The 23,236-nt window shown below is 38.6% G+C and overlaps 1 protein-coding gene across 10 annotated transcripts in view; it reads left to right on the forward strand.

Annotated features, from left to right (window-relative positions):
• EYA1 (EYA transcriptional coactivator and phosphatase 1) overlaps nt 1-23,236 on the forward strand; it is a 358,798-nt gene that overhangs the window by 304,598 nt on the left and 30,964 nt on the right. For all 10 annotated transcript variants that reach the window (XM_054512561.2, XM_045896404.3, XM_045896403.3 and 7 more), the window contains one exon: nt 2,592-2,681. In XM_054512561.2, coding sequence (XP_054368536.1) covers nt 2,592-2,681 — 90 coding nt within the window. The remainder of the gene's footprint in view (nt 1-2,591; nt 2,682-23,236) is intronic.

The following is a 23,236-nucleotide window of genomic DNA, read 5'->3' on the forward strand; positions in this document are numbered from 1 at the left end:
TGGTTATTTCTGCTCTAGGGTATATTTGAGCATTTGCTTTTTCCAGCACTCTTTACTGATTTGGAATCCAAGTGAGTGAGCAATTTCCTATAAAACTAAGATTCAGTGACAGTTTCTCTTTACTTGTGAACTATTTTTAATTCTTCTACAACCTACAAAATTGCATGGATTTTAGGTGGTATTAAGCAGGAACAATTAAAAAAAAAATTTTTTTTAATTTATTTATTTGACAGAGAGAGACAGCAATAGAGGGAACACAAACAGGGGGAGTGGGAGAGGGAGAAGCAGGCTCCCCGCTGAGCAGGAGCCCGATGTGGGGCTCGATCCCAGGACCCCGGGATCATGACCTGAGCCGAAGGCAGACGCTTAATGACTGAGTCACCCAGGCGCCCCAAGCAGGGACAATTTAAAGAATGCTAAGGAATAGGACTCATCAAACAGGAAATCTGAGGGAAGTATTTTTATTTGTCCTTCCCTACCCAGCTCTTGAACACTCAGTTCGTCTCTCTTTCTTTCCCCTCTGCCCTATTATAAACCCTGGGGTGTTTGCTTTGCCCCTTTGCCAGTCTAACCCCTGACTTTTGGCAACACTGTGTCTTCTGCCTCCTTGCCACTGTCGGTCAGCCGGAAGAGACAGGAATTGAGACCAGCAATGTCACCCGGCCCTATTTTCCCAAACCCTCAGCTGTCCCTCCTCTGCGACTCCTGAAAGGTAGAGGACTGGCTTGCTGGCAGGGTGTGGGCAGTGCCCGCGGAGTGGGCGGTGCAGGGGCGGGGTTGACTCCGCCTACCTGGCCAGCTGATTGGCCCTGATGTGAACCAGTCTCCGCCCCCATCCCTCCATCCCAGGCTCCGTCTCTCTCCAAGATGTACGAACAGGTATGATTGTGTCCAATTAAGAGACGAGATTTTTTTTTTTTAATTGTACGTGAGAACAAAGTGCTTGTCAGCCGTCTGATTTGTTAGATGAGCAAACTGAAGATCAAGGAGGTAAGGACAGCAAAGTGGGAGAGCAAAGGTCAAGCCTGGATCCAGAGCTCTTCTTGCAGAGCTTCCTGCTCTTTCCCGAAGTCCGTGAGGAGATGGTACTTGAGGTCAATACTCAAGGGCTTGATAGATTACAGATGCATGGAGAGTAGGGGGCAGGACACAGACAAGTCTTGAGCTTTGGAATGAAGGTAGTGTGCTCAGAAGACAATACACAAAACATACAAGGTTTATGCCGGACAGTGTAGATACACAGGGTGTATGCCAACAGGTAGGTGACATGTGAAGCCATAATTTCTCCAGTTACAACTTCCCTAGCTAAATGATGATACAGGTGGATTCTGTACTTATTCCAAAGGTTTGCTGTAAGAATAAAATAGTATTCAGAAATTATTGTTTTGAAAATGTTTAGGGGCGCCTGGGTGGCTCAGTCGTTAAGCGTCTGCCTTCGGCTCAGGTCATGATCCCGGGGTCCTGGGATCGAGCCCCGCATCGGGCTCCCTGCTCAGCGGGAAGCCTGCTTCTCCCTCTCCCACTCCCCCTGCTTGTGTTCCCTCTCTCGCTGTATCTCTCTCTGTCAAATAAATAAATAAAATCTTTAAAATAAAAAAAAAAAGAAAATGTTTAAAATGTCATAGTTGTAAAAGCCAATATTGTTAGAATGCCAGTAAAACCTTCAAAAACTCACATCACATCTTTGTATACTTTACAGACATTTTTTCCTTCCTCGCTAATTATGCAGGGTCTTCACCACAAACCATGGTGATTCCTGGATTTGATACATTATCAAAACAGTAACACCATAAAAACTGCAAATATTTCCATAGCCCCTGAGTTCATCTCAGTGCCAGTAGATGTCCTCAGGATATGGGTTGGATGAGACAGACAGACTGCTCGTCACTAATGTCCAAGGCTTGAAGTTTTGGATGGAAGCCATTGTACATTTCAGAATGCTGGTATTCCCCTTTGTGTATGGGACTGGCTATTTGATAACGGGATAGTGTCACATGAATGTCAGGATCAGCTCCCTGAGCTGGGCATGGTGCCAGGTGGTCAGAATGGCCATCACTTCCTACTATGAGTATACTCAAAATTGGCAGGCAGTCTGAATAAATAAGAAATAATGATAGTTATCATCTGGAATAGAAATAGTATTTATTGCCCCTCTGAAATTAATCTATATTGGATCTATTTTCCCGTATTTGTGGCAATGCTTTTAGATACTCTTAATGGATTGTGGCATAACATAAACAACGTCTTCTCCAGCCACTGACTTTCTTGCTCCTGAAACAGACGTATGAAACTAAATTTCCTCTACTTTATATGTCTAAGTGACCCTAGATTTTATAGTTTTGTAATATTTTAAGCAGCGGATTATTTCTTCATTATGCAAAGTACCAACAACATTTGGGTCACTTATTAAATAAGCCACTGAAGTCTGCACCTTGGAGTTGGATCATGTAGTCCAAAAGCTGCTGGAGCCCCAACCTACCGATGAGTTTCTTGCTCTCAGCCATTCTCCATCCCGAGTCCCCCTTATTGTAGCACTATGTTCCATGAACCTGAAGTATACATGTTCTTGACCTGAAAAATTCTTCTTTTAGGATCCACCTACATCAGTTTCCCTTGGACTACGAATGGAAGAAATGATTTTCAACTTGGCAGACACACATCTGTTTTTCAATGACTTAGAAGTAAGTTCTGATTATTTTGTATACACACTTCCTGGTGCATGTCTGAAAATTGATGAGTGGTCTGAAAATGCCAATGAGATATTATTATTTCATGAATGTATAACTAGAATAATGAGATAAATTAATTATTGCTTACATGGTAGTATGTTTGCCCTCATTGTATTTCTGATTTTGCTTTATTTTGACTGTTGCCTTTCAAGGTTAGATTCCATGTGACCCTTGGTAAGGATTCAAATTTGATGCCAAGAATCTTAGATATTAAACTGTGTGGCTATCAGAAGCTACAGATTGCTCAGCTCCATAGTTACTGTTGAGATGGGTCACCTTCCGAATCCCACAAAGTTGCTGATACTGTCGGGGGCAGACCTTTATCCTGTTGGGTCAGCTGCTTGTCTTTCTGGTTGGCCCAATTGTATAACATTCCAGTCAGGCCTCTGCTCTTGGCGTTGCCGGGATTTCTTATGTCAAACTGCTGATGATTTTATTTGCTCGTTATAATTCGGCAGCGGGGACCTTTTGTAAGATGGTTAATTAATTATGTTACGGGCACTGTCAAACATGGCGATCTCGATTAGCAGCATTCTTAAGAATAACGAATATTGTTTCTCCTATCTCCATCATGAGAACACAGGACTATCACTACACTTCATTCTCTTCTTAATAGAGACTGTTGTTTATTTATATCCTGCTGTTAAGCAAGCTTGTGGTAGGCCTGCCAACAGGCATTAATCATCAAGTTGTTGTTTGGGTAGATTTTATAAATGTATGTTATTTCAGACAGGAGAAGAATCTGAAAGATTCAAATAGAACTCTTACTGATCAAAGTTAATTGGCAGCAATTGGCCTTTAAATATTTCCTGATGTTTCCCTTTTCAAAATCAAGCAAAACACACCTTATTTAATAGATGAGCCAAAATCATTTGAAAAATGCCAGTGTGTGACAGAACTTAAATGCGGTTTGTTCAACATCTGTCCTGTATTTTGATTTCTTTTCATCTGCAATGAAACTACTCATAGACGAATTGGCAACTTCCAGTGCAATAAAATTATTTAAATGTGCTTCATTTTTTTCCCACTCCTTAGTGAAATATTTATTTTTACACTTAGGGTAAAATACAATTTTTTTTTTTTTTTTTTTTTTGCATTTTAAAGTGTTTGCTTTTCTTTTTTTTTTTTTTTTTAAGATTTTATTTATTTTTTTGACAGAGACATAGCGAGAGCAGGAACACAAGCAGGGGGAGTGGGAGAGGGAGAAGCAGGCTTCCCGCAGAGCAGAGAGCCCGATGTGGGACTCGATCCCAGGACCCTGGGATCATGACCTGAGCCGAAGGCAGACGCTTAACGACTGAGCCACCCAGGCGCCCAAAGTGTTTGCTTTTCTTAAGGAAATTACATGTAAGGCATTACTGTTTTTTAAGGTAGAAATATTCCAAGTGAGTGACAAGTTCAGAGTTGCCTTTAGAAGAGCTTAATAATCATTCTTATTTTCAAAAGCTGTTTCTGATTTATGGTTGTGATTCACTTCGTAAGAGAACAGCACAAAAAAATTCCATATTTTACTAGTATGTTAAAATTCTTTCCCCAAGTTTCCATTTGTTTCTAATGATACAGACTAGGCTGATATTTTGTCTTGGATATAACCTTGTTACTCTTACTGATGTTAATAGGTGTTAATAGCACCCATCAAGAAGAAATTAGCAGTAATTTGCTATTGCTTTTAAAATCTACCTTCTTACAAATGCCAAAGCTTGTCTACGCAGTGCCAAAACTATGTGGTGAAAAGTGAGAAGTTAGACAAAGTAATAATTCGGGATAATATAGACCGAAAAACTTCCAAACTTGGTTTTGATATAACATAGCTGGATTTTTATTTGTTTACTGACATTAGTCACAGTGAACTATATATGGAAAGTGAAATAGTGCTCAGGCAAATACATGAAAAATACATATTGAAAGTTCTAGCTTAGGGATGTAAGGGATATAGTTTTTCCATAAACCCAGATTAAAACAAAAAGAAAATGAAGAAGTGAGGGGGTGGTCTGTGCAGTCGTTAAAATATCTGATTCTGTCTGTGGCCTAAGGACTCTTCCTTATGTGAAATAGGGAAGGGAATAAGCCAAATATAAAAATCAATAGTAGAAACATTATTTAGACTTAACCTTACAAAAGTTGATTTTAAGTTATTTTTCTCAAGAATAATATAAAGGTGTCAGCAAAAGTATCAATGAAATATCCATTTAACCTCTGTCTTTGAAAGTTGTTTACTTGCTCTAGATTTGTCCGATATTTTAAAAATAAATTGGTTCTTATACTTACTTCAATCTTTCATTTTATATTTTTCTAATTCAACAGACCTGGGACTGGTCATTGCAAATATTTGTTTCTTTCAAAATAAAAAGCAGAAGTATTTCCTGGGAAAAATAAATATATTGGCATTATATTCCCAAGAAAACCAAAATTATCTCATCAGGCAGAAATGGTGTGGTAATGCTTGATTTCACACTCTAATAAGCAATGTACTGCGATAGGGGACATGGATATTTTAATATATTTAATTTAAATATATTAAAGATTTTTAAGATCTCTGATACAAGTAATTTCAAGGAGATTAATGATCTGTTGGTTAGCTTAAAGTGTGATTTCTGAACTCCAATTGTTGACATTTGGCCTCACTTTCTTTTAAAATGTTAACTTTTTGCCAGCCACCTCTCTGTATAATTTGGTTAATTCACAGTTCTGGCTTGTAACAGATTCTGAATAATGAAACCCACTACATGAGAGGCTTTCAGTAACAATTCTTGTATTATCTTGTATTCTATGCTTAACGCCGTTATTAGGATACTATTTAGGAAATTTAGGATATCATTTTAAAGTAATTTAGAAATATCTTAATTGTATTTTTAAAATAAAGTTAATCCTTTTTGGTTCTAAAAATTTTGTCTGTCACCTATCATTTAGTAACATTTTTTAATAAAAGCAATCACAATTTAAATTAGTTGTGTTGACACTCCGGGGGCAGATAATAAAAAGGAGAAGTTTGGGGGTTTTGTACCATTAAAAATATCTGACATGTTAAGAAACATGAGTGACAGGGAGACATAATTATCAAAGGAAATAATATCTTCCTCCACCAGAGAAGGGTTTAGACTTTAGTTCCATAGTGTACTTCTGGCTTTCCTATTTCGAAGTCTGACTAACGTCCTGAGTATCATTTTACCAAAAGGTCTCCGCGTGCAATACAATGATGCTTATATGGAAGTCATTTTTTATGAATGACAGTATGGAACTATAGGTGTTCCCCCCCCCCCCCCAGTTTCTTTAGTAAAGTAGGACTCTTTCCGAGTCAAGGGAGAAAGTGTTCTTTCTGTTGGATTTTTATTGAAAGGCAACCTGCAAACAGAGTGAGGAATGGCCTTTCGTGTACGATAAATGTTTCAGTTTAACTTGCTGCTGATCAGTTCTCTTGCTAGATTTTTCTACAGTTGAGGAAAATATTTCATCAAGATGGAAATAAGTAAATAAAAATAAGGTGCAAGCTTATGGTGAATTTTCCATCTCTGTTTGGCATTGAGTAGTATCTTTTCACTGACATGATGGTGTCCATCGTAACTGGTGTTGTTAACGTGGTGGTCCTCAAGAGCCTCTGCTCCCAGTCCCTACTCCCCAACTGCAGGAATCAGGGCTGGGAAGTAGCAGGAACACTCCCCACCCTTCTGTCTTCCTCTGCAGGGGTTGTACACACCACATTCATCTGGTTAAGTGTGAAGCTACATTGGAGCATGCTCCTTCTCCTAGTGTGTTGCATAGTGGGGACAGACCAGATGATTCCTTGGTGTCAGGAGACACATGAATATTTCAGGCCTTTCCTGGGCCTTTGCTAAATAGATTCCTGTCCCAGATCTGATTTTTAAGCACCTGCTCTTGGTATCCCCTTGTTTTCACCTTTTCCACTAAGAAAAGGCTTGGGATAGAAGGTTCTGGTGTCAGGAGAGGCTAGTCTGCATTTGGTGAGTCAAAGGCCATGGAAAGGAGCTGGAAATAGTCTCTAAATAATGCCATGGTTTAAAGAAAGGGAGCTGTAATGATTTTTCTTTTTCTTTTTTTTTTTTGAGATTTTATTTATTTATTTGAGAGAGAGAGAGAGCATGAACAGGGGCAGAAGGAGGGGGAGAAGCAGACTACCCTGCTGAACAGAGAGCCTGACGTGGGGACTCGATCCCAGGACTCTGGGATCAGACCTGAGCCAAAGGCAGATGCTTAACTGACTGAGCCACCCAGGTGCCCTGTAATGATTTTCTTATAAAGCAAAAAAATTAGTTTGCCCCTTGGTTTAATTCAGTCTTTAAAATTGTAGTAATATTTTGTTACTCCAAACCTTAGGTTATCATCTGTTAATTATTTTAATATATATTGTTTATAAATTTATTTTTAGCTAGGAAAAAAAAAATCTGTCTTCAAAGTATCAACCTTGCCGATGCTCCGTAGCTTTGAGTTCAAGTGACGCCTTCTTTTAGTGATCTAATGCTTGTGTTTCCAAAAGTGTAAAGATTTAAACTAATTCAGAAGTTGATTTGAGTTGAAAAATAGAATTCACCTAGAAAGTGCCTTATTCTCTATAAATAGGGAGAAACTCTCAGGCCCACAGTCCAGCTTTTGTGGTGGGTGCCGGAAACTCTGGTTCTCTGCTGCAAGGGTTTTGTGGATGCTTGCAGAGAGAGGACAGTTCATGAAGAGCTTGAGCTGTTTTCTGTTTTCAGTCCCTTCCCCAAGCCAGGAGCCGCTATATGAAAATCAATATATTCCAAACATAAATGTACCCATACACATGTACACATACGCAAATATGCCACTTGTTGTTTTCAGCTCTGTACATAGGCTTTTGTATACTCATTTTCTCCTTATAAATTTAGCAAACATAGAGGATCACATTTTTTAAACTCCCAGGAGCATCCTTCATAACACCCAAAATATTGCCTTCTACATTTTGACTATTAAATGAATTAGACTGAATTCTTATCTGTTATATTAGAATAGAATAGCAATTTCTATTTCCTTCCCCATGGAAGACAATAGAGTTGACTTTGCCTTCCTATGTTTTAAGGTAAGTTGTTTGGCCTTCTCCATTTCCTGAGTTGACAAGAGTAATAGCAGAACTCTCAGTGTAGAGGGCAAACTACAGTTTTCAAGTAACGAATGATTACTAGACATAATAAATGAATACTGAATTTAATGATGTTGTAATTGGTGGCTGAAAAGCATGTCCATATTTTATTATTATTACTAATGAGTAATTTTAAGTGTTCTTCCTATTTCATCTTTTCTTACAAGATTCTGTCATCTTTTATCTGAAATAAGAAATAGAAATACAAAAGTATAGTCAACGGGGCTTCTTTAATTCTGAGTTTATTTGAAAGTTAGGAGTCAAAGTATATATAGCTGTTTAACATAATAAAAGATACTTACCTTACACTGACAGCCAACATTGTACTTAGCGGTAAATGAAAGAGGCACATTGTCATTACAAAAGGAAAAAAAATAAAAATGCTGTCAGCACTATTATTCAGCATTATTCTAGGAATTTGAGGCACAATAAGACATGAGCTATAATGAAATGAAAGAGATGGAAATGATTGTTTTTTTGCAGAAAATTTGATATACATAGAAAACTGAAGTTAATCTACTGGAATAGTCTTAGAATTTATAATACACCTCAAAAAAGTGAAGGATTATAGAATTAAATTAAAAAATCAGTAACTTTCTTCTATTATAGCCAGACATGCAAAAATTTTAATTATAATTTTAAAGTAGCAGCAGTAACAGTAACACCAAAACAAAAAATTCAAGAAAAGGAAAAATAAAGAGTAACCTATGCAAGAAGTTCTTGCGAGAAATATATGAATAAAACTTTGACATCTTACTGAGAGATCTAAAGAAAGATTTGAATAAAAGATGTCTTCCTTTCCTTTTCTTTTTTTGTAACATGTTCTAACAATTTTGTAAAATTGTCCCTAAAGTCCATTTGAAAGGATAAATAGGCAAAGATACCTAGAGGTTTTTGACAAAAAGTAATAGCATCCAGCTCAACCAAATATTAAATATTTCATAATTCTACAATGATATAAAGATTTGTGTTGGCCTACATTGGCATTGGACTAAGTATGGGGAGAAAAGATCACTCAGGCGCAGCCCCAACTTCTAGAAAACTTCTGTATGTTTTAAATTAATCCAAGCAAATTAATAGTGAAGGAATGGATTATTCAACTTGTATGCAGAAATAAGTCAGTTAAAGAGTTAAAATGTAAAAGAACAAAAGAGAAAGTATAGGTAGATCAAAAAGAGATTTCACATTGCTTAGAGGAAGTAAATTTTTGGGTAGCTGTTTGGTGATAAGCCTCAAGAGCCTAAAAAAACTGCACGCATTTTACATCTAGACTTTGTACTTTGATCAGAGATAAAGGCAAGTGTTTATAATAATAAACATTTCTGAATTATGAAATTCTGATAATGTTTTGTTTCTTGACCTTGTTGCTGATTACATGAGTATTCCATTTGTGAAAATTCATCGAGCTGTAATAAATATTTTTTCAGTAAAATGTTCATTTTTAAAAAGCACTGTTTTGAGGAATAGATACACACATAGTTTGCTGTCAACTCTGTTAAAAAAATTATATGTCCAATGTATAATATATTCAACTGCTATTTTTCTAGCAGAGGATCTGGCCCAGTAGAAGGACTCAGTAGATATATATTGAATACAAAATAAATGGAAGAACAAAAAATATATGGAAAGATACAGCCTAGAATTTTAACATTGATTTTATCTGGAACTTGGGGGTTTATTATTCTTACTTGTGCTTCTCTGTATATTCCAAATATTCTATAAAATATACTTATTTCTTTTATAATCAGGGTAGAAAACAAATACTATTTTTGAAAGCCATAGATAAAAGATAAACTTTTTAATTAATAAAATAAGGAATTAATATGTCAACTCATTAAGATAAACATAAGAAAGAAATAGCTCAATAGAAGAAATGAGCAAAGAACATTGAACAGATTATTCGCAAGAGAAAAACATTCAAATTGTCCACACACAAAAAGGAAAAATGTTAGGATTCACTTTTGGTAATCAGAAATGTTATCAGCAAAGATTTTAAATCAATAAAATGGCCTGCAGTGCAGTAAGATAAATACTTGTATACATTACTGATAAGGATATAAAGTGGTACGAGTTTTCAGAAAAGCAGTTTGATAATATGTATTCAGGAGCTTAATGTGCTGATTTTTTTTTTCCCTAGTAATTCTACTTTTAGCTTCTATTCTAAGAAAGGAGAATTGCAGACAGATAACTGACACAGTAGTGATAAGCATTCAATGACCACTTGTTCTAAATGCTTTGCATACATTATTCCCACTTAATACCCTGAGGTTTCTCTGATAGAAGCACCATCATTATCTCCATTTGATGGAGGAGCTTAGTGAAGCTTGGGGGGTTAAACCAAAACTTGTCTAAGCTCCTATAGCTACTGAGTGACAGATTCTAACACAGGACTTGTGCTTTCTAGAAGTCCACTCAGCCCAGACTGTACCTCCCCATGATGGTTTTTTCTACCTCTGAAATATAGAAATGTTTTAAATATCCAAAAATAGATTAATAATGAAATAAATTACAGTACATCTTCATTGAAAATTGTTTTAAGACTACATTAAATATAGAGAAAATATTCATGGTCCATTTCAAGTTTAAAAAATAGGCTCTATAATACAGTGTAACCTTAATGTTAAAATGTACGGCATTATTATCTGAAAAGGTTACATACTGTATGATTCCAACTATATGACATTCTAGAAGAGGCAAAACTATGGAGACAGTAAAAAGATCAGTTGGTTGCCATGGGTTGGAGGGAGGAAGGGATGAGTAGGTGCAGCTCAGAGGATTTTTTAGGTCATGAAACTATTCTGTGTGATACAATGGTGGATATACAACATTATACATTTGTCAAAACCCATAGAATGTACCACACCAAGTGTAAGCTCTAACATAAACTAGGGACTGTGGGTGATGATGATGTCTCAGTGTAGGTTTATTGATTATTACAGATGTAACACTCTGATGTAAGATGTCCATAGTAGGGGAAGTTATGCATGCATGCAGACAGGGTGCATATGGAAAATCTCTACTTTCTGTTCAATTTTTTGTGGCTCTATTACTTCTCTAAAAAATAAAAGGTTATTAATTTTATTTTAAACATTTTGGCATGTTAGAAATACTGAAGGGAAATATATTTTTAAAAGCTACCATGATATAACTTCAAATTAAAAAATGAGTCTGCAAAATAAATCATACTATATGATCCTGTTTTAATGTATATGACATTAAAAAATAACTAGAGGTAAATATATTAAAAGTTGCCAGTCTGAATGATGGGGTTAGAAATGCCATTTCTCTGTGATGCTCCCAAACTGAAATGCTCATAGCATTTTGCCATCTCTTTATATCTTGTTGCTTCTGTCCTTTATTCAATAGTTAATACATATTTATCGAGCAACCATTAAGCGTCAGGCACAGTTCTACATGCTGAGAATACAGTGATGATTGAGTTCAGTTTGTTCTCATGGAATCAGCGCTCTGGAGGGGAAGAAGGAGCTGAAAACTATGTAAATAAAATAACTTCATGTAGGAATAAATGCTATAAAGAAAAACAGTAATTGGATAAGGGTGGATGAGCTAAAGTGGGGCATTTTTAGCTGAGATGTTCAGGAAGTGGTATCCCTGAGGAGAGGACATTTGTAAAGAAACCTGGAAGTTGGGAGGGAAGCAGCTGCAACTACAGAAAAACATTCTGGAAAGGAAATAACAAGTGCAAAGGCCCTGAGGTGGAAGTGTTTTTCACTCCTTCAAGAAATAAACAAAATCAGTGTGGCTACAACAGAGTGAATGGGGGGACAGTGATAAAGTCCAGTTCTTGAAGGACCTCATAGACTGTGGTGAAGAAGTTGGATTGTTTTTCTAATTGCAGTAGGAAGCCATTAGAGAGTTTTAAGCATAGCCATGATAGATTAGTGTTTATATTCTTAAAAGAACAGTCTGATTAGCATATGAGGAACAGGCAAGACTGAAACCAATGAGACCAATTAGGAGACTGTTGAGCCAGCCAGGGAGCTTTGGGCTGAGAGTGTAGCAGTTCTGGATATGGTGAGAAGTTGTAGGATTAACAGTATAATTTGGTGGAAACACTGGCGGGATTTGCTGAAGGGGTCAGAGATGGGAGGAGAAGGAAGCTGAATCAAGGATGGCCACTAGGTTTTGACCTGAGCAACTAGATGGGGGGTGGATTATCTGAGATGCGCAAGAGTGGGTTTGGGGTGATGAGGGTGTGGAAGAAGTTGTACTCAAGTATCTGGATTGAGCATATTAAGTTTGAAATATGTATTCAACATCCAAGTCAAGAGATTATATATATATATATATATATATATACACATATATATAGGTTTGGATCTCAGAGGAGAAAAGCAAATTTGGAGGTATAGTTTTAGAAGTCATAAAGGCATCTTATATGAGAAAGAGTGCCAGTTGAGAAGAGGGCCTAAGATTGAATAGTAGACACTCTAACAATCAGAAATAGGACCAAGAAAGAAGAACTTTCGAGAGAGCGTTAAGGAATAGACAGTGAAGTAGGTGGAAAAGTATGGGGTACCACAGAAATCTAGAGAATAGGATTTCAGGAACAGGGGAATGGTGTGCTATGTCAGTGGCCACCAGCACTGAGTAAAATGAGGACAGAGCAGTGACTGTTAGATTTGGCAAGAATCTTGGTGGTTAATCAAGCTGATAAGCACCATTTCAACGAAGCAGGAAGACAAGCCCAGTTAGAGTGGTTTGAAGAGAACGTGAGGGTTGACAAAATGAAGACAGGAAGGATTGAGAGTTTCACAGGGATAGAATGCAAAGAGATGGGGTGGTGTGTGGAGGGGATCAGAAGATCAAGGGAGGTTGTGTAATTTTTCAGGGGAAGACACTTAAGCATGTTGGATGTCAGTGGGAATGATTCAGTAGAAAGGAAAAGATACATGGTATGGCAAGGAGAGAGAACAACTGCAAGAGTGAAGTCCTTGGGCAGAAGAGAAGTCGGATGGCATCTGGAACACAAGATAAGAAGAAAGGGAGAATTGGCAGGTCCAGATGCCAGCAGGCAGCTGGAGTTTGGCAGTGGAAAGAAGAGGCTGTTTTCACTGTATCAATACTTACCACTCTATTATTACAATTTTCTGTCTACTGTTCTCTCTTCCCCACTAGACAGTCCCTTAAGGGCAGAGACAATGGTTTGGCCACTTGAATCTTAAGCTCCTAACACAGGATTTGGTACATAGAAGGCTCTCACATGTTTCTTAAATTTTTTCAAAAAATTTTCAAATTGATAGTCTATAATGAGCATTCCTGCTTTTATATTTCTTTCTTTATTTGAGAAAGAGAGCATGTATGTGAGTACATGGGCAGGGGGCGTGGGGAGGGGGGGTTAGGGAGAGGGAGAGAGACTCAATCTCACGACCCTGAGGTCATGACCTGAGCTGAAATCAAGAGTCAGAGACCTAACCAACTGAGCCACCCAGGCACCCCAGCACCCCTGCTTTTATAATTTACAAAAGTTACCTTTTTACAAGTAAATAATTAATCACAGCCTTAAAATCAATTGAGATTGCCCAAGATGTTACATTTTGATATCCTTTTCTTAAAATCCTATTTTCAAAATTCTAATGCCAAAATACAATATACATGGAAGAGGTATGATATAAAATCACATACAGTGTGGTTCTAGTTTAAGGTTTAACAAAAAAGTGTATTTATGTCAAAAGAAAGATAAAAGATTTTCTACATTAAAAATGTTACAAGAAATAATTTCTATAATAAAAAAGGCTTATTTCTGAGCAGTGGTATACTACTACTACTAATTACACAATAAGTTTTATTTTTTATTTTCTATAGTTAATATTTCTTGTAATTAGCAAATGATTGAATTGTAATCAATGACTCAACTATTCCAACTTGACTCAAAGCCCTATATTTATGTGGTTGGTTATCTTACAGTGCTAGAGGTACCAGCAGTTGAACTCATGAATTCACTCATTCACGGAGGAACCCCTCTGTGCCTCAATTTCCTGTCTATAAAATTGGATAATGAGAGTATGTGGCTCATAGGGTCTATGTGAAGATTCAGTAATTCTGTATTTCTAAGTGCATAGAAATAACCCTGGCCCATAGGAAGTGCTGACGAAGTCTAAGCTGCTATTATTGCTTATGGGTATCTTCTACATGTCGAGAACCCTAGACAGCAGGGCTATGGAGGAAGAAGAGGGGTGACTTAAGGAAGGGTTAGGGAATGCGATAGTAGCTGGATTGCTTCCAAAATTCCCCTGTAGAACTCCAACAGTAATCCCACCAGAAGCAACAACATCTGCCAGTGTTTAATTTGCAAATGCAACTGGTTCCAGGCACATCACATGGCACTTCCCCTGCTCTTTCCTCATCCGCAACCCCCTCCCACCTCCAGTTCCATGACAGGAGATTCACTGTTAGCAGCTAAATAGCCACCGTATCTGGCTTCCATCATGCTGTGCTGCTCCTTCCTAGAAAATGAGGATGCTGGCTTCGTGTCAAGAAGACACGTGTTTCTTTGCTTGTGCTGATAAGTTTTCCTTTCCTTGTCCAATTCCGGCCCCGTGTTTGAAGGATGGCTCGTGGAACTTGCTGGTAGTCCGCAGCGTGGAGCAGAGCCTTGCTGTGTGCGGAGTCTCCTCGTCCCACAGAGCAGCCCCTCCCAGGGGGCAGACAGCAGTGGGGCTGCACTGTTGGGCTCAGACTGCGGGCGGTCAAGTAGAGAAGACTGGAAGGCAGCAGGCTTTAGGGAAACTCCTCCTGTCCGTCAAAAGCACTGACTTTGATTCTCCCTCAGCATTGTGAACTCCATCTCCCTATCTCCAGCTTGCTTATCCATGTGGGAAATTGAAGTGAAGTGGGTTTTGCCCAGAGCCGCTTTGGGAAAGCTGGGGTCGAAGTAAGGGTTTCCTGCAGCGGCTGTCATTGCACTAAACCTCTCTCGCTGTGTCTCGTAAGCTGACTCTTGCTCTTTAGCAACACAGAGGAGGAAGTAGCATCTTGGTGCTGCCACACTGACGTCAAAGAGCAGGAAATGCCCTACAGTGGCATTTTCTCTAGTGTATTCTTTGAAAGCTTTGTTTCTCGCCCTGTCTTCCAAACAGTAGCTATACTCAAGCAACCCAAAATCTGTTCTGAGAAAGGTGGACGATCAGTGGGTAGGTAGATAAATAGAGAGGCAGGCAATCAGCAGGTGGACAGCCGTGTGCTTTTACATCCCTGCTGTTGAATAGACAGAAATACTATTTTTGCAGCCCCTGTATTACAGAGAAAAAGAGCTGATGTGCTGTAAGTGTACGCATGCTTCCTCCATTCTGGACACTATACGAGGCATAGAGGAGGAGAGATGAAATCTATTCACTGCCCTCAAGGAGCCCAGATGCTCCGTGGAGACGGAAAAGCAAAAGCACCATTATATCACAGAATGATCCTCCAGTGATGGGGACACATAAGGACATTAGTTAGAGTCCAAAGGCAGGGTGGCTCAGTCAGGTTGAGGGAGAGGTGGTGGCAAGGCTGTGAATGTCAGAGAAATGGCTTCCCAAGGAAGGGATCTTTGACATGAGAGCACATGGCATTTAGGGACCCGGCTGAGTAGGTATGAAGCACAGAGCACGTGCCATGGTTGTGAGGTCAGAGGATAGAAAGGGAGACTGGAGCCAGGTCATGGAAGGCTCTGTACACTCTGCTGAGGAAGCTGGAGTTCACATGGAATGCCAACGGTAATCAGTAAAGGATGTTTAGCATGACTGTAGACGTGCATTGCATCATGAAGTCAAAGGTGTCAATAATCTCGCTGAGAAATCACCAGGGTTTCCCTGCAAGAACAGAGAGTACAGGGCCAGATGTGAAAGCTCAGAAACTGGTTTGGAAAGATTGGGGAATATATTCAACATAAGGAGTAGGGAAGCAAGAATCTTACTTTCTGGCTTGAGTAATCAGGTAGAGATTTAAAACCCCAGGACGGTTAGCTGGCTTGGGAAGGAAGGTGGCAAATTCGGTTTTGAGGTGTTGGACTTGAAGTGTGTGTTGGACAGAGAGGTGGAATCCAGCACGTGGGCTGCGTGCGGGTCTGAGCACGCAGAGCACGAGGGTCTAACCCTCAAAAGTGGTTAAGATTTCCCAGGAAGGAATGCACTGGATAAAAAAGAAAAGTTCTTTCAGAGCAGGGGTCCCTCTGTGAAGTTTTTGTTCAGAAACTCAGAATCCAAGCATATGTTGAAGATTCCTGATTCGGAAAAATGGAATGAACGACTCATGTAAGGCAAGAGTGGTCCATCTAGCACCCTGATGGTTAAGCTGCCCTTGAAACCAACAGTCTCTTCCTGGTTTTGCCAGTCTCTTTATTCTGAAGATGAAGCTGCGGGGAGGTGGCATGGTCTGAGGAATGAGGGAGCCCTTCAGGGATGGAGAGACCAGAGTTCAGTCCTTGCTTCCGACTTCTGACCTTCACATGGTCAACCTGACAAGCCTCAGAGCTGGCGAAGGCGTGCAGGGCAGTGAGGAGATAACAGGATCCCGAGCCCCTTGGGGGAGTACCATCCACAAATAAGAGTACCATCCTTCCTTGAGTAGAAATGCCGCTTCACCTCTCACAGAGCTGGCTGGATGGCTGTCAGTTTATTTAAAAAATCCTGTGAAACTGACCTGTTGGTGTCACATATGACAGGCTTTTCATTTAGATTCTTGATTTTGACAGGTGCTCGCTAATCTTCAGTCTGGGAGAGAGTCAGTCACTATTTTGTAAAGTCAGATTTTACTCAGTTAGCTTCATAGGAAGTTTGCTTAGTACAGAAAGGAATTTTTTTTTTTCTTTCAGATTGACTAGTGCAGGAGAAAGCCTGTAACTTCAACTTCCCCCAAATGTGTCTAAGTTGCAGCCCCTGGAGACTTCTCCTGTTTCAGGGCAGTTACAATAGAGCCTCTATGCGAACAGCATTTCTAAGGAAACGCTTTCTAAATCCTGGATTCTTCTCGCTGCTAATTGTGTGCTACTCCTTTGTGGGGCAGGTGGAGGGTCGGGTCAGGGGAGAGGATGCTGTTTTCATCCACATTATTTTGCAAATTTGTTCACCTCCTCAAAAATAATTGAGTAAGAATTATCTCCTGGTCTTGGCATTCTGTCAGAAAGTTAAAGGGAGCTCTTATGTCCAAGATATCTCTTCAATTGGTGGGAATTGTTTGTCTTAAACACATATTGCCACCCTACTGGACTAGGAGATAAGTTAGATCTGTTGAGCAAAAAATCAGTAGCTTGGAAGATTAACAGTTGAAAGGTAGTGTTTTGCAGGTACATAGTAGGAACATGTGGAGTTACGGTGAAATACAAATATTTTCTCTTTTTAAAGTAGGAATTATGACATTTACTTGTTTTAAAATGTAATAAAAATCACTTAAAGGCAAAAATGAATATTTCATTCCACTTAAGATCACATACCTATTAAAATGGTCTTAAGCAGAAGTCACTCCTCATTGGCCCAAGGCCTTACAAAGACTGAGAAGAAGGGCTCTCCCCAAATCCAAGAGAATATGTAAGACTTTATACTTAAGTTGAGGCAAGAACCGAATGGATTTTGTAGAACTATTTTTAGTGATAATGGCAAACAAGATGAAGGTAGTCCCATTCTCAGGGAGCTTAGCATCGTGGAAGCGCAGAGTAAGAGTGGTGTGGAGCATGGGTACTCGGAAAGGTGAGGTTGACACGCAGACTACCTTCGAAGGATTAACAGCAATCCACAGAACTGCATGGGGTGGGCTCTGGAGAAGAGTGTTCTAAGCAGAAGGTATATCGTGAACAAGGCTCTGAGTGATAAAATTATCGATTGAGGAAGATAATAATATTGCCTAAGGAGATAAATGAATGTCATAAACCTGTCAAAGCAAGTTCTTCACAGTGGACCGCTTGCTTAAACGGTCATTAAGCAACGACTATGCTATGCACCGAACATGACTTTAGATGCTCAAAATAGAATTATAAGGAGATCTGACAGTTTGTTGCCCTACTAACGTTGATAGTCCAAAACAAATATTGGGAAATGATCAGCCATTGCTTGGTTAAAAGAAATATGAAACCTGCACAACATGGAATATTAGAACAATTTAAAAGATAATACAGATGATTAATATAAAAAGATCTTTATTACATGTTGCTGAGTGGAGGGGAAAGTAGCCACAAAACATTTATCTGGTTTGACCTGCTTTTTGGGTGCGTCTCCCCCTCTGACACTGTAAGCCTTGTGAAGACTGAGGAACTTTGGACAGTTGAGTCAGTAGAAGGAGGGCAGGAAGGACAGATTTAACAGTGGTTACTTCTGAAGGATGGGATTAAAGTGTCTTTTATATGCTTTTTTGGTTTCCATGTATTTTCTACGTGAGTATGTATTATGATCAGACAGAATAAATCTCTTTTCATAAAACTGCTTTCTAACACTTCTGTGACATAAAGCAGCAACATTCTCACTTACCTTCTAGTTGGGTCCTCAATTCCATCATAACTAAATTCTGTCAGATGATCGGAAGTGTTTCATTCCGTACCATCTGTGTGCTTGGTCTGCATCAAGAGGAAGTAGACAGAGGTAGGGTCCTGTTTAGAAAATAAACAGCGAGAAAAAGACCCATGAGAAGTTCTCTCTTCCTTCCAAGAGTTTATTATCTGGTGGGATCCTGATCTTTTTAAGCCTTCATTCCCTTGTCCAGCAAATGTAGAGTTTTGGGGAGGATTGGAAATCACATGTCGTACTGTGCCTAACACATAGTAGGCTCTCAATAGTTGTCACTACTGTTATTCAGTGGGCTACAGAGCATACATCAGGGGTTGGGGGAAAAAACAAAAGGCAACTAAAAGTTTAACAGAGGAATTGTCTTGACCAGGAGTGAGAGGAGAGGGAAGGCATGCCAGCAACCAATAAACACCAAAGATCGTCTGGTGAAGGGGAGTGGAGGAGGCCAGGCTCATTGGGACTGGCCTGGCAGATGCACACAAGGGCACAATGGGATGTGAGGGGTACACAGACAGTCATGGCATTGGATAGGCAAGGTGAAGGCTCATCATAGAGGCCCTCGGATGCCCAGCTGCCTCAGAATATATTGGTTCCGGTTTCGTTTTTCCAAAGTACCTATTGATCACTGTGTGGTTAAAAGGCAGAGGCAGAAAAGGAAGTGAAATGTATTTGCCTGCTTCCAAGAAGCTTATACTCCATGTTGGAAATTATATTTTCGGGTAGAGCAAAACCTACTTTGGGAAAAATGTATCTGAAGGTGAAGGTTGAAAGGAGATGGACTAGCAGCAGGATGAATTCCATTTTGCACTCTCATAGCTTTAAAAGAATTCTAGTTCCTTCCCTGAGAGAAAATTGTAGTGATGCTCACCTGTACCCTCTCTAACCCTGTCAGATTTATCAAGCCTTCCTGTGATATCTGTATCTGATTTTCGTGTGCTTGGTGCCTGGTATATAAACAGGCAGTCAGTCATTATTAGTTGAGTGCATGACAAGCTGAATAAAAGAATACAGAATGTGTGTCCTATGTATTTTCTAGAGATCGTTCCACAGTTAATATATAACATACGTAACATAAATGCTCTATTAGTGGTATATAATATAGTATTTTCCTAAATAATATAAACAACCAAATTTATAATTAACAATCAAATCATGATTATTTGTCACTTTAAATATTCATGGGAAAAGGGGTGGTTTGCTAGGAAGTGAGAATATGAGTAAGGAGGAAATTTTTCCCTAGTTTTCCTTTCAGGCACCCACTCCTCTCCCCAACCCCCATTGACACCCAGTGGTTGGGGGCACACCAGAGCTCCCCATGCTGGAGGAAATCTATGATAGAATAGTTCACACCAAAGTAATAGAGCTTAAATAATTTACTCTTATCTGAAGTCTTTGTCATATAAAAGAAGAAGCAAAGGGAATGATATCGGGGGGCGGATTTCAGATGATAATACTTAGAAGAGAAGAGAGCATTTTTTGATGAAGAAAGTGCCCTTTCAGAGGTCCTCACTTCCCCGTGAGGGGCTGACATGAAAGGTGACATGGAACCTTCCAGTAGCTCACAGAACCCTTTTTTTTTTTAGTGCCTGTATCTAGTTCTGCATACTTTTCTCTCCAGAGTCAGGAGTAACAGAAGAAATTGGCTTGAAGAATTTTTATCAATTTATTAACTAAGGATGCTATTCTGAGTTACACATTCTTTTATAGAAAACTGAGGATTTTTTATTATTATAAAATTATCTGGCCATATGACATAAGTTAAATTAATAAATTGAGCTCTTTTAAACTTTCAAGTTTCACTCCCCACCCTTGCAAAAAGGAGTCACCTAAAAAGAAAATTACTTTCATGATCTCTGTAAAAATTATATTGAGGTATGGTTTGCAGTTAAATGAAGATGAATTGATAGGCATGGAATAGTGATAAACTGGAACTAATATTTGTTGCAAATATTTAATTTCAGAGTAAAAATTGCTCCAGGGAAAAAAAAAAAAACCTCTCTTCAAACATGACCTATTTAATATTATAGTTTTAGTCCCTTGTTTTGTTCGTGATCACAACAGAAATATCCCGTGTAAATTAAAACTTCCAGTTAAATGCTTTGTGAATAAATTGGTATGGGATTCATTTTCCTCAAATGGCAGTGAGAGCTACAGAAAAGTGATTGCGGAAAAGGATAAAAGGGCTCCTGGATGGAATATTTTTCCATGCTTCTGGCAGCAAGTTTGCAATAAAAAGAATGATTTTTATGAGAATGTGATTATTCACAGCAAGATGAGAGTTGGTGTCACTATGAAAAATTCTTCTTCAGTAGATGCTCTCAGCAGGAATAATAAATCTAAAAGAAAGGCAACAGGAATCACAAAGAACACTGTTGCCAGTGACAAATGATGTTTGCCAAATGATGAGCAAACCCATTGAACACTGAGAAATCAGTTCAGCAGTATATCAAAGACTTATTCTTAAGAGTAGTTTGACTCACCATTCAGAAGGATGACATTTATATTACATTATATGCTGTTTTCTTTGTTTTTAAGTTCTGAAATATTTTAAACATTAAGTCCGCCTCGAATCTTTTAATATATGAAAAATCACATGATACAATTATAAATATGTACGATATTTTCAGGATAAAATTGTATAACGCAGTTTGACATATTATCAACCACTAATCCAACTGCCCTATTTTGTCTTTGAAGGTCTGCAACATTTTCAGTGGCTCCTACACAAATTTGTGAAATGCCCTATCTTCTGATATTAGTTGGATCATAAATGAAGCTATGTATTTGGGCCTACGCCTCTTATGTATAATACCATGTAGGGGTGTAGAATGCACTGAACCTAACTTAAACAATAAAAGATGGATCTTGTGGCATTAGATAGAAGGTATTCACTATATCCTTAACTTTTTAAAAAGGAAAGAAATTATGTGTTGATATAATTAGATCACATGTAATATAAGCCAAAATTATCAATTAAATTAGCCCATTAATTTGGTGTTGAGCAGTTTTAAATAAGCCTATTTTATTTTTAAAAAGCATATTTTTAATTCTTTCTTTTTCTCATCCTAACGTTCAGAGTGTGAATAAAGACAAATATATTTAATATAATCATGTGGTAAAGAAGGTATTCATGTGAGAAAGAAGGAACTCCAAGCAGAGTGAAGTTGACGTATCGTATTTATTAACACTGTACTTACTCGCTAAAAAGGAACTCTCTTCATGTAATTCCTTTGGGATTCTTTGAGCAATGTGTTAAAGTGGTATTATGATGACATCTTATTTGTAATGAGCACATTCTAAAATTAATATAAAAAATATTTAAAAATTTGAAACTTTTCTTTTTTCTTTATTAACAGTAGCTTGAGATTTCTATAAATTTTTATGTAGTGATCTGAAATATTTATCATAACTTTGTATGTATACAAATACATAGCTTAAGCACTTCAGTTCATCTTTTGCTTTAATATGCCATCTTCAGGAACTTTCAGTAAAGATTTTATTCTCTAAATATTTTATGAATATTCCTCTAAACAGAATCAGACGGAAATCGTAATATCTTCTTACCTTTGTTGAAACTGCTGTAATTCAAATCTTGAGTTTCAAATACGAGTACCCAGGTCTCTTAGCAAATGTAAACATAATTCTAGTAAAATCTCTCTCTCATTCTGATAACCTCGACAGGATATTGTAACATTAAATATATTAAAATACTGTTTTTGTAAGTAAGACATGGTAATTAAAAGCAGTGTATGTCTCTGCAAGTTACACTTTATGACCAAATCTCAAAAATAGATGTTAAAATGCCTCTTACTAGTTTCTGAGATTTGTTCTGTCTCCCCCCCTCCCCATTGGCTGCTATGGTTGTGTCCTCCTATTCCTGTGAAAACAGAGATATTTAGATACTGACTTAGAATACACATTGGCGCGGGCGCCTGGGTGGCTCAGATGGTTAAGCGTCTGCCTTCAGCTCAGGTCATGATCCCAGGGTCCTGGGATCGAGTCCCGCATCGGGCTCTCTGCTCCTTGGGAGCCTGCTTCTCCCTCTGCCTCTCTCTCTCTCTGTCTCTCACGATAAATAAATAAAATCTTAAAAAAAAAAAAAATAGAATACACATTGGCTCCTATGCTATGCTGAGTGGATAATCTAGAGTGAGAATTGAAAGATGAATTTGCCCAGGTATGTTCTAATCCCTTAACTTGCATTTCCCAAAATTGTCAAACAGAATGAGGCCAGCTTCGAAACACTCCTGTGCCTTAGCCATGCACTCTTTTCTTTTGCAAGAAAGCTTTGCGGTGGGAAAGCAAGGGAATGGGAGGGTCACAAGGTGCACCCCAGACAGGCATGACAGGTCCTGGCCAGCCGCGCGTGGGGCTGCAGGGCTGCGAACGGCGCATCCCATTTCCACGTGGCCGTGCTGCAGGCTCGCGTCCAGTCCTCGATGGTGAGCACAAAGGCACAGCAGTGCGTAAGCTCTTTAGTATGTCTATTTGAAAGTGCAGTGAGGGCTTTGCCACACCTTTAGAAAACACATTGCAATCATATTATTCCACATCAGTAAGTACAAAAACACAGTGCATTGATTCAACAGTCTCCTTTTTACAGAAAGAAATGTACAAGTAAAAACCTGGCTTCTGCAAATTGACTAACTCACAGAATTTCTTAACTACAGAGACTGACATACTCAATATAATTGTCAATTTAGAAGCAGCATTCTTACCAAAAAAAAAAAAGGCAGAATTCTTCACATCTCTCCCATCAAATTGGCTTGTTTCTGAACCACCCCTTCCCCCTGAACTTCTGAATCACACAGGATCTCTAGGGCTAATCCATTTTACCCTATTTTCCCAGAGAAGTTATAAAAATATCTAGGGAGTCAGGAGTTACTTCCAAAAGCCGC

This window comes from Mirounga angustirostris, unplaced genomic scaffold (genome assembly GCF_029215605.1).
Source record: "Mirounga angustirostris isolate CCGP_5_RB_7025 unplaced genomic scaffold, mMirAng1.0.hap1 SCAF_4, whole genome shotgun sequence".
NCBI classification, from domain to species: Eukaryota; Metazoa; Chordata; class Mammalia; order Carnivora; family Phocidae; genus Mirounga; species Mirounga angustirostris.